This window comes from Nyctibius grandis, chromosome 18, assembly GCF_013368605.1.
Source record: "Nyctibius grandis isolate bNycGra1 chromosome 18, bNycGra1.pri, whole genome shotgun sequence".
NCBI classification, from domain to species: Eukaryota; Metazoa; Chordata; class Aves; order Nyctibiiformes; family Nyctibiidae; genus Nyctibius; species Nyctibius grandis.
Window position 1 is genome coordinate 7863061 of NC_090675.1, and position 12356 is coordinate 7875416.

The 12356-nt window shown below is 40.9% G+C and overlaps 1 protein-coding gene across 1 annotated transcript; it reads left to right on the forward strand.

Annotated features, from left to right (window-relative positions):
* Positions 1–583: 583 nt before the first annotated feature.
* Positions 584–12123, forward strand: TRPV1 (transient receptor potential cation channel subfamily V member 1). The gene is made up of 16 exons (XM_068415396.1): positions 584–706; positions 2748–3063; positions 3614–3780; positions 4089–4241; positions 4627–4767; positions 5228–5526; positions 6207–6383; positions 6614–6778; positions 7060–7155; positions 7753–7823; positions 8512–8677; positions 9412–9478; positions 9899–10215; positions 10785–10912; positions 11166–11281; positions 11836–12123. Exons 2-16 carry the CDS (start codon positions 2762–2764, stop codon positions 12000–12002), a joined length of 2532 nt encoding a protein of 843 aa, XP_068271497.1. The 5' UTR covers positions 584–706; positions 2748–2761; the 3' UTR covers positions 12003–12123.
* The last annotated feature ends 233 nt before the right edge of the window (positions 12124–12356 follow it).

Sequence of the window (12356 nt, forward strand, 5' to 3'; positions counted from 1 at the left end):
ATTAGATTTTTTTTTTCCTAATGACATTAAAAGCTGACTGTTACATATATATATTATTTAAATAAAACTTAGTAGGAACATTGAACGATAGAACGGCCTTAGGACTTTCTGTCATTGGTTGTCCCTCAACTCTGTTCAAAATCAGGTTAGCTTTAAAATACTTGGTGGGGCTTTACAGCAGCCACCCAAGATGTCCAGGAAGATGACTGATCTCAGAGAAGGGCTGTGGCATATTTTACAAAGTTTTGTAAATTGAAATGAAACTGTGACCCGCAGAAACAATTGTTGTCTGGTGGTTTGGGGTTTTTTTGCAAGCTTGAGTGTATTTACAAAGAAGAAATCTAGAGAAGAGTATCCATTACTAAATGCAATTAAAGGGGAGAGAAAAACAACAGCAACTTACTGCAATTCTTGTAAAGAGCTTTGCTAAACTCCTGGGAATAGGAGCTACTGATGCTTCTGGTTCCAGAATTGTTCTTAATGATCTAATTACTCTGTTCCCTGTTCTAGTGAACTTCCCTTGATTCTAAAAATCATCAGACACATAGAACACTTTTGCAGACAAATGAAGTGGAGAAGCAAACTCTGAGGTCTTTTCATGCCAGGCATCTTGGAAGAGGAATATCTGGCACCAAATTCCTATAGATCAGAGGGCATTTACTGAGACTGGACTATTTTGCGGAAGAGAGGAATTCTTGCAATATTTGTAAGTTCTGCATGTATATTTGAGTAGCATGGTTGTTAGTTATTTGTAATCTCTCTTTAGTGTTTGTTGTAAGTTGTGATGTGGTTTGGCATTCTATATCAAAAAGATTTCATTATTTATTGTATCAAACTTCAGTTTACATAGGATTCAAAGAGTTCAAGCAGGTCATGCATTTTTTAGGATAGATAATTTTTTTTTAAGAATCCTTCCACAGAATTTTTCCCTTGCAAATTCATACTCAGGAAGAAATGCGGCTTTGTCTTCATTATCAAAGATATTACCAACAGGGTTTAGAAACAAAAGCACATATAATGACTAAAGCAGGTTTGAGCAAATTGCCAGGGAGACAGGATTGAGTCTCTTCTGTGGATTTTAATATTGCACCTATTCTGTGGGAAATAAGTGATTCCATTTTCCGAAGGTATCTCTCTGATGTTTTTGGCTCAATCCACATTAATTTAAATAAGACAAAAAATTAAAATTCTACATGGCTATATTCCCAGTGTATTTTTTCCATTTTTTATGAAACTGTTTTTTATAACTTTTTCACGGAAGTAATTGGTCTTCTGTATTTTTGGTATCATACTCCAAATGGAAATATTTTTCTATATATAATTTCTTATTTATAGAACAATTAAGTTAAAAGATATGTTATTCTTTCAGAGTGATTCTAAGGACACAAAGAACTTGAAAGGTGAGCTCAGAGGACATAGCAAGTTAAACTGCAGCCATTAATATTTTGTCTATACTATGCTGTTTTGCTTCCAGTAACCCTAAATGTGCAAGTTTGCAAATTGATGTTTTCTTTACATGTATGTTGTACAAAATTATAGAAAATGCAAATGCCTCACAAAAGTTTCTTTCCTATCCTACTTGCACAGGAAAATGTAAGTGACCCTCAATGTAAATATTAACTAGTCCCATAGGACTGAAAATCTAGCTTTGGTGTACAGTGTAGGTTTGCAGACAACTCCTCAGAATATCTTTGTGAAGAGAAACAATGTTGAAGCATGTTTATGCCGTTGTTTTCACACTGAATGCACTGAGAAGATTACTGACCACTGTAATTTGGTTTATAACTGAAGGCTTTTTAAAGATTTTGTAACACTCCTGTGCTCAAAGCCATAAGATTTCCGAGCAATCTGGGATTGTGGAGTATGTTTCTAAGGCTGTTCAGCTCTCTAAAAGCCAGCTATGCATCAAATACGATGCATTCCTGTCTCCACTGCTGGAGTGCCAGAGTATTTTGCATTCAGTGGCATGAAGACCAACATTTGTCTGATTAAAAGTTTGATAAGAAAGCAAAAAAAAAAAGCCTGCTCTACTTTCAGTGTAGTATATTTGTTAACTTGTGTCAAATTCTTTGTGGTTGTAAATCAGACAAGATCAGACGTGTGGTCTTACAGTCACCTCTTATCTGTGGTAACCTTTCCCTTCCTGTTTCTGTGTCTCATCTTTGAGGTGACACTAATCTCCCAAGAATCACACACCACAATTTTCATCTAGCGCTGCTGTAACTCTGGTAAAGCCATTAAGTGATAATTTTTCTATAGCAGGAAGCCCTCTGTGCTCAGCATCACTGACATACGGTTATGGCACAAGCAAGCTTTTTTCACAGGCCAGGTATAATCCTGAGAATATATTGTGGCACAAAACAGTTAGAAAGTAGAGAAGAAAAGCAGAGATTGTTCAGGCTTTGAGATTGTTCAGGCTTTAACAACGATTGGAGGAGGATGAGACACTAGTTTTAAGCAGAAATGGTCAGCTCTGCAGTGAGGTGGCTGGCAAGCTCTGGGACACCAGCATGCTTCCTGCATTCTGAAATGGGTAAGGGCAGTGGGGACAGCAACGAACAGCATGGAGGTAATGACCTACTAAACTGTTCCAGCTCTTGGCATAGTGAATATGTGTCCATCTGTCTCACTTCTGGGATGAGAGCAGCCAATCCATTCCCTGCTGTTTCTGGAGAGTAGTCCTAGGAGAAAGGTGACTCGTGGCCCCGTAAAGTGCTGACTTGAGGTGTTTGTGTCGTTCCTCACAGGCTGCCTGCTCATCATGTCTTCCATTCTTGGGAAGATGAAGAAATTTGGCAGTTCTGACATGGAGGAATCTGACGTGACAGATGAACACACAGATGGGGAGGACTCCATGCTGGAAACGCCTGACAGCCTGCAGGGTGCACTCAGCACCAAGGTGCCGCCACCCAAAAGCAACATCTTTGCAAGACGTGGGCGGTTTGTGATGGGGGATAGTGACAAGGACATGGCTCCCATGGACTCCTTTTACCAGACGGATCACCTGATGGCACCTTCTGTCATCAAATTTCATGCCAATTTGGACAGGGGGAAACTTCACAAGTAAGTTTGCCTTGTAAGATTTTGTTGTAATGAACAGTTTGACAGCTGCAGACTGTGTTCTTAGAGCAGCATTTATTCTCTCCACGTGACCACGCGCATTTTTTCAGTTCACTATTTTCTATGCCAGAATAAGGAATGTTGCATCTGAAAGTGACAATAGCTGTTGTCTCCTGGCATTTCTGAAAATTCAGTCCGTGGATATTTTGCCCAAAATTAGTGGTAAGCCTTAACTCACTTGCTTGAGGCTGCTCAGTGAATGGCCATCACTCAGAATGAGAACATGGGATTGCCTGGCTCCCAGGCCTGCAGTTTGACTGCCATACTTCAATGCCTCTTTTAAGTCTTGTTCTCAACTTTTCAGCAGCAGATACATAATTTTATCAGGACAGTTGCTTTCAGACTTTGTTGATCTTGTAGACTCTGCAGATCCATCTATACTAATCTATAGTGCTTACTGCTTCACAGAAGCAAATGAAAAATAGTATTCAGGTAGTTTATAAAAAGCCTGCTAAATATCTGACTTGAAGTAACTGAAATTTACCCTTCTTAGGCTCCTATCTATAGATTCTATCACAGGCTGCTCAGAAAAAGCTTTCAAATTTTATGATCGCAGAAGGATCTTTGATGCTGTAGCCCAAGGCAACACAAGGGACCTGGACGATCTGCTACTCTACCTTAATAGAACCTTGAAGCATCTCACAGATGATGAGTTCAAAGGTACCCTTTAGTGTCACATACCTTAAGCTGCCCTCTTTTTCTTCCAGTAGTGCTCCTGAGATGAAAACAAAAGAGCATAATTGTGTTAAGTTTCTGCAGGAGGCCTTCTAATAGCCAGTACTTTCCTATTCATTGGGCAACCCCTTGATTATAAGGTTACAGGAAAATTCAGACAAGTTTAAATTTTTTGTGAAACCCTGAATGAGTTTTCTTGTCCTTCGAAAAGAACCTCATTAACGCCTGCATGCCTGGGAGTAGATGGTAGGTTTGTAATCACTTCTGTATAGCTGCAATGTTTTGTGTCATAGAGCCAGAAACTGGGAAAACCTGCTTACTGAAAGCCATGCTGAATCTACATGATGGGAAAAATGATACCATTCCCTTGCTGCTGGATATTGCGAGGAAAACTGGAACTCTGAAAGAGTTTGTCAATGCAGAGTATACTGACAACTACTACAAAGGTAAGAGAAACAGCTGCTACAGTGAATACTGTTGGTGCTAAGACTGAAGATAGGGTTAGAAAGGGCTCTCAGTGTTCTGCATGAGGCCTTATGCTTGAGGATGTAGCACCCCAAAGTTCCAGTGTGTGATTGCCTGAGCACAAATGCACTGATTGTTAGTGTTAAGTGCAATATTTTGCCATTTTTGATATACAGTGATTTAATAGCAAGTTCAGGGGACTTGTATTTGCTGTCTGTGCCATCTTTTTTGTTCAATTCTAGAGCTTTCTAGTCTGCAAAGCTCTCAGTTCCATCATCTTACATGGAGCTGAATGAACTGTGGTGCCTGAAAGCTCTCAGTCTGTATTAAATGTTGAAGATTTCTGTCTGATGAGTGTCTCTGTAGGCCAGACTGCACTTCACATCGCCATTGAGAGAAGGAACATGTACCTGGTGAAGCTCTTGGTCCAGAACGGAGCAGATGTTCATGCAAGAGCCTGTGGGGAGTTCTTCAGGAAAATCAAAGGGAAACCTGGCTTTTATTTTGGTAGGGGTGAGCACAGTATGGGTTTTATTGATTGAGTTATCCTAGCATTATCCCAAGTGCAAGCTGTTAAATAATCCTGTTTATGTGGACTGGAGGCTCAGAAGTACCAGATGGGCTGTTCCACCACTCAGTGCAAATGTTTACTCCCAAAGGCTGAGATTATAAAGAAACACAGTGGGTAGTTGATGGTGTTCAGTGTGAGCTTGGTGTCTGCATCCCTTTGTTTTCTGGGCACTGTATCCTTTGAAAGGTTGTAACCTTCTGCTAGCTTTTTTAAGCAGCCATGTTTCTGTGATGCAGTTAAACCAAAGAAAATGTGATTCTAACAGTGATCACAAGAACTGGTGCTATATCAGACAGAGAAATTCACCTTTTCTCCTCGTGGTGAAAGATGAAAACAACATGATCTTCTTTCTGTTTATGCACTTTCTGACCACTCATTCCCATTGCTTGCCCATAGGAGAGCTGCCTTTGTCCCTGGCTGCCTGCACCAACCAGCTCTGCATTGTGAAATTCCTCCTTGAGAACCCCTACCAGGCAGCCAACATCGCCGCTGAGGACTCCATGGGCAATATGGTCCTGCACACGCTGGTGGAGATTGCAGATAATACTAAGGATAATACCAAGTTTGTTACCAAAATGTACAATAACATATTGATCCTTGGTGCCAAAATTAATCCAATCCTGAAGCTAGAAGAACTCACCAACAAGAAAGGGCTGACTCCATTAACTCTGGCAGCCAAAACAGGGAAGATAGGGGTAGGTGAGCAAATGTGTTTAACTGTCACACTACTGTATGAAGTTATACAGAGTACATGCAAAACACGTGTGCAGGACAGATTTTATCACTGCTTATTGTTGGGGCCTTTTATTTAAGAGGAAGTGATGGTGCAGTTTAACGTGCATAGTCCTTAAAGGCTGCGAAGTGTGTGTGTGTGTGTGTGTCTGCGCCCAGCTGGCATTGTTCATACGCCACTGGTATGCAAGGCAGCCCAGGTGGAAACAGAAAGTGAGTCTCTGCTATCATCTGAACTACTAGAGGCCTTATGCTTTTTACTGGCTGATATAACTCACCTTCTGACAGTCCTCATTCAGAATGACTGTATGGTCAGAGGTGTATAACATACATCTCTGTTTTTCTCTCATCTCCCCACTTCAAAATGACTGTATGGTCAGAAATGTGTAACATACATCTGTTTTTCTCTTGCAGTTTTGAAACAGATAATGGCAAGTTGTAAGCGGTATTTGTATTTCTCATCCCCCAGCATCCAATGAGAAAATTCATTTTGTTTACTTACTTTGATGTGATTCATCAACCTCTGGGTTGACTTCAGCACACTTAAACTAGGGAGAACTTAGCTGTCCTGTCTTGTGGAGATCCTGAGAAACTAGAAGTCCATTAGCACTGAAATGTTGCTGTATTGTTTTTTTGCAATTAGATTTTCGCATACATCCTCAGACGAGAGATCAAAGATCCTGAGTGCAGACACTTGTCTAGGAAGTTCACTGAATGGGCTTATGGACCTGTCCACTCATCTCTTTATGACCTGTCCTGTATAGACACATGTGAGAAAAATTCAGTGCTGGAGATTATTGCCTACAGTAGTGAAACACCAGTGAGTATGCACCTCCTTGGCATTTTATTCACAGGCTGGGGGACTGTTGGGGAAGAGTTCCGTGTTCCACACAGTGTGTCTTTTGCCTCGTTTCTATAAAACAGCAATCTCCCTTCCTGAGCTTAAGGGTACTAGAGGGAACATTTGCTGAAGATGAATATCAATTGTTGTTTTCAAAGCCCAGGCCATACTGGTCCCATCAAGATTCTCCTCTTTCTCCTTCCACTCAGAACCGTCATGAGATGCTGCTGGTGGAACCCCTTAACAGGCTGCTGCAAGACAAGTGGGACCGGTTTGTCAAACACTTATTTTACTTCAACTTCTTTGTCTATACCATGCATATCGTCATCCTCACTGCAGCAGCTTACTACAGACCTGTACAGAAGAAGGAAAAGGTATGTTACTCCTGTCATATATCAGGGGAACCACCCAGTGCGTGATATCCCAGATCTGCCTCCCCTTTGAGTGTGTGCTTCTAACATCAGAGTTTTCCTTTTTCCCAAAGGCAGGAGGGAGATTTTGATCCTGCTTGCTTCCCAGTCTTGCCCTCTTGCTGTGACACATTCAGAAACTTAACCTGTTCCCCCAGAAATGTAGTTGCTTTCAGGCTCTGGCAAGGCCAGGTCTTTCCCATCTCCACTTCTGCTGAACATATCTATATTCCTGTCTTATACAGCCTCCCTTCACGTTTGGTCACAGCACTGGGGAATATTTTCGAGTGACTGGAGAGATCCTGAGTGTACTGGGAGGTCTCTATTTTTTTTTCAGAGGGGTAAGATATTTGAAACTTTTCCTTTTTGCTGTTCGGGTAGGTGTAGGAGAGAATCAGACATGCCTTTCCTATTCATTAGCATTGGCTGCTAAGATAATCCATGCTTTAGTCAAGAGCTACGAATCTTTTTCCTTGGCCTGATTAGGAGATCTCAGGTTACTGAGCCCACAGCCTAAGATACAGTTTTATCTGTTGTATAAAAAAAGACTAACCTTAGAAGTCAGTGAGCATCTCAGCAATTAGCCTGGCCAAAGCTTAAGAATGGGATATTGCAAACAGCCAGGCCTCTATTAAAGATTACCTGTCTTAGCTTAAAGTCCCCCTGCTTCCTCCTGGCAGCCAATGGAGAGTGTACAGTGAGACAGAGGTCCTCAAACCAGTGACTGAATAGGTTGCTGTCTTCAAAGGAGACACCAGATGTAAGAGAAGTCCTCCCTAGATCTTGTGCCAGTGTTGTTTTTGAGCTGTTCTTGTGAGATGCTTTATAGGTAACAGCTCCCTGGTACAGGTATCAGTGCTTAGTTGATGCATTCTCATGGGATACTTAATCCTTCCTTGGGTGCAAACCTGATCTTCATTCCCATTTTTTTTTTTCAGATCCAGTATTTCTTGCAGAGGCGCCCATCATTCAAGACCCTGATAGTTGACAGCTACAGTGAGGTTCTTTTGTAAGTTCCAATATCTTTGACAGCATTTCAGCATGAAACAGATGACTGTGAGATCTGTAGCTTTGGCTGAGGCCACTTGTAATAGGTAGATGCTTTGCTATAATTTCCTGGGTCCCTACAAAATACTTGCCAGTGGATATCAGAGCACTTGAACAAGTGGGTCTGGATCAGTAATCTCCTTTGGAGGTAAAGCAAATGAAGTGTCTAGAAGTTTAGTGACTACGTCATGCAGCAGAGTTAGGAATAGATCTCCAAGTTGGACTTGCAATCAAGTGCATGCATTGGATGTGCAGAAATCCTCCCAGTCCTAAAGGGAGCTTTACCTCTCCATAATTTGGGCCCTTTCTCCTCCCAGCTGGAGTGCAGCTAAACAGGGCAATTTCATGGGTTCATGGAAAGAGAGGGAGTGCTGAAGAAATGAGTGTTTTCAAGGACTTTTCTTCCCTCCAGTCACAAGGAAGAGCAGGGATAGAGTACAGAAGTTTGCATGTGGGGAAACTAAGGAGTTTGCAAGAGGAACTGTAGGATTTGTGAAGGGGAAGAATGAAGGGAAGAGAGGAAGTGTCTGCCAAGGCTTATTTGTGTTTTAGAGGATCCCTCGTTCTGCTGTATACGTCATGGGGCTCCTCTGTTCCCACCGCCTGTGACCAACTCAGCACTCTGCATTCAGACCATGCTTGTCTTTCAGCTTTGTTCACTCCTTGCTCCTCCTGAGCTCTGTGGTGCTGTACTTCTGTGGCCAGGAACTGTATGTGGCTTCTATGGTCTTCTCCTTGGCGCTGGGCTGGGCTAACATGCTGTACTACACCCGTGGCTTCCAGCAGATGGGCATTTACTCTGTCATGATTGCCAAGGTCAGTCCAGTGAGTGGGTGATGAGGCCAGCAGAGTGCTCAGATTAGGAGACTGCTGCCAACAGCCATATTTCCAGGAGAGACGTTGCCATATCTACCTCCATGATGCCACTGGCAAATCTCATATCATTCTACTACACTTGGCCATTATTTTCTGAGTGAAGTGATACAACTTAAGTTATGTAGAAAAACCTCCTGCACCTCATCCATACATTTTCTAGCAGTCTTGATATTATTACCTGCCATACTTCAAAATAACTACAGTTGGATAGACATGGATGAAAGTAGACTGAGAACAGTGCAGACTGGTCTGGTGTGAAACAGCACAGCTTTCTATCAGCTGGAAATTTCTTTAGATATAGCTTAAATGTTACCAAACAGAGCAATTAGCTAAGAGGCAGTAGTTGGCTAATAAACCACTATGTATGATGCAGACAGCTAGCCCAAGAGGGGAAGAAAGATGCAACTGTCTTAATGTGGTTTATACTCACAAAGATGAAACTATTTGGCATGCATATGTCTTGCATATGTGTGTAAACTGTTGCATGAATAACAGAGAAAAATGTTTTCTGTATTAAAGTTTATTATCTCAGCAGGATAAACAACAGTTTGATGCATGAACAGCCAGTTCACAGCTAATGCCTTCTTGAGCTGAAGCAGTATTTTCTACCAGTTTTTGTTGCAGTTTATATTCAAGTTTTAGCAATATGAAAATATTCTGTTTCCATGTTACAGATGATCCTTAGAGATTTATGTCGCTTCATGTTTGTCTATCTAGTATTCCTCTTGGGATTTTCTACAGGTAATACTGTACTTGGAGTTACTTTTCGTTATGTTAAAGAATCTCAGAAAATGTTATTTTTCAAGTGACTTAGCATTTTTGTTTCCAACTAAAAACTAACAAATTAACCTAATTACAAAAAAAATCTTTTCAGAATAACAGTTACGTATAGTAATTTCATACAGCTTTTCATCCCTGGGTCTCAAACTGCTTTGCAAAGCTGAATGGAAAAACAGTCATCCTGTTCTATATAAATAAAACTGAGACAACACCTTCTGAGAGGGTGTCAGTTATGGGGAATATTTTATAGAGCATTTTCACTGGGGACAATGCACCATGAAGATAACGTCTTACCTTTATGCTCATTTTCATTGCTTGCAATGGAATTATGATCTCAAATTGTATTTTCATCCTGCATATGTGATTCCTCTTTTGCAACAGCTGTGGTGACTTTAATTGAAGATGACAACGAGGGGCAAGACACAAACAGCTCTGAATATGCCCGATGCTGCCATATGAAACGAGGCCGCACATCCTACAATAGTCTGTATTATACCTGCTTGGAGCTTTTCAAGTTCACTATTGGGATGGGGGACCTGGAGTTCACAGAGAACTACAGGTTCAAGTCTGTGTTTGTCATCCTTTTGGTTCTCTATGTCATCCTTACGTACATCCTCCTGCTCAACATGCTTATTGCACTGATGGGAGAAACTGTGAGCAAAATTGCACAGGAGAGCAAGAGCATCTGGAAACTCCAGGTACATTGGCTCTGTGAGGCTGCTGTCCAATAAAGAGGGTGTGGGGAATCATAAGACATTTCAGAGAGAATCTTTAGGAACTGACATGTTTCTAAATAACAGGTCACTGCTTCTTTGTGATTCCCCTGAACAGTTCATAAAAAAGTATATTAGTTCCTTTTCCATGTATATTTGGTGTTTTGCCTGAGCAGATGTTCCCAGTGTTCCACAGATGTTCAGATTTTAAGAAAATAAGTACTTTTATTTGGGCTTTTGATAATGGAAAATCCTTATCAGACTATGAAGACAGGGATTATGTAAGGGGAAAAACAATCTTTACCAGAATCTCAAAAGCACATCAGTTTTTGTTTGAGGTGAGAAAGGGAACTTCATAGTTCTAATCACAGGGCAGTAATTCAGTATTTTGAATGACATATTAGCAGAGGGTGATGATTCAGAGGTGGTTACAATGCCTACTTAAAGATGGTGACTGGTAAAAGCTCAAGGTTTTTAAAATAAAGGCAGAATTGAGGATTTGTATGACTTTAAAACAGCAGCCTCTCAGTGGTCTGCTTTCTTTTACCTGGTAGAGAGCCATCACAATCTTGGATATTGAAAACAGCTACTTGAACTGTGTGAGGCGCTCGTTCCGGTCTGGGAAGAAAGTCTTGGTGGGGGTCACACCTGACGGCCAAGATGATTACAGATGGTGCTTTAGGTAACCTGTTTGTGTGTCAAATGAACAATCTTTTATAGACAAACAACATTAAGGTATCTGGTAATGGGAAACAGAACTTTCCCCTGGGAGCACTCCTCTGAAAAGTAATGCACTAATACTGTCTACAGGAGTCAGTTTAATCTGTTTTCTGGGTCAGATCTGAGGCTTGAGAGGTGCCAGTATGTGATATAAACTCATCCTGGAGTTGTCTGGTGATCCTTTGAATAGATATTTTTTGTTGTTCTCTCCCCAGGGTTGATGAAGTGAACTGGTCCACATGGAATACTAATCTGGGCATAATCAATGAAGACCCTGGGTACTCTGGGGACCTCAAACGAAATCCCAGTTACTCTATTAAGCCTGGCAGAGGTGAGGGTTTCAGGGACCTAAATCCTAGTGTGGGCTACACACTGGTGATAGAAGCAGCATCAATTAATTGTTAGAGGGCAGTCAGTTTATGCACTTAATGATAATGGCAGTAGCTAAGTTAATGGCATTTTCAGTTAGCACAAAATGTAAAGGATTAAGTGGGCTCATTATTCACGTAGCAGTTTTACTCTCTGGAATAGCAGCTCCATAGATTCATCATTCTGACGGTAGATTTTACAAGGCAGATAATACGTGTAAATCCCGAGGAGATGGGATAGTGTATGATGGCAGCCAAGAAGCTACTTTGGAGGCCCCAAACTCTATAGTTTGGGAGCTCACCATCCAGCACAGAAGTATTTAACTGTACAATCAGTCTTTGCTGCACTCGCCAGCTGAAATATGGAAAACTCATGGAACAGTATGGGGAAGAAAACCACAGAGCCCTTTCTTCTTGCTTCTTTCTTCTTCTTTCATCAGCTTCCTATTTAAACAACTCATATATTTTCTTCTGTTTCTGTGGAGGGGAAAAAATTAACCATTCCTTTCCTTTTTAGTTTCAGGGAAAAACTGGAAAACATTGGTTCCGCTTTTAAGAGATGGAAGTAGGAGAGAAGAGACTCAAAAACTACCAGAAGAAGTAAAATTAAAACCTATTTTGGAACCTTATTATGAGCCAGAAGATTCTGAGACGTTGAAGGAGTCACTTCCAAAGTCAGTCTAATCTTATTTTATTTTTAAGAAGGTTAATTCTAGTTGCCTATGTTGGTCCTCACAAGCAGGGTTATTAGAGCACTTCATTCATAAGAACAGGGATTTATGGAAAAAGGTCAGAAGACTTAGGAAATTCTATGTGCAAGGATTTATTAAATATGCTAAATAAACTACTTGTTGTTTAAGCTCATGTCTTCATGGTTATTTTTAATATAAATCTGCAAGAAACTGTCTATACTACTTGGTTTATATTTACTTGGCTAGATATTTGCATCTAGGCTGTCTCATGAAGTGTTAGAAACAGTTCCCATAGTTGGTGGGGGGTTTTTTGATTGTTTTATAAATATATACATCGAGAATTTCC

Excerpts from the sequence above, each read along its gene's own strand:
- TRPV1 (XM_068415396.1), top strand. The coding sequence starts at position 2,762 with ATGTCTTCCATTCTTGGGAAGATGAAGAAATTTGGCAGTTCTGACATG. Across the intron at positions 8,678-9,411 it reads ACTCTGTCATGATTGCCAAG|ATGATCCTTAGAGATTTATG; the intron begins GTCAGTCCAGTG and ends TCCATGTTACAG. Across the intron at positions 10,913-11,165 it reads GATTACAGATGGTGCTTTAG|GGTTGATGAAGTGAACTGGT; the intron begins GTAACCTGTTTG and ends TTCTCTCCCCAG.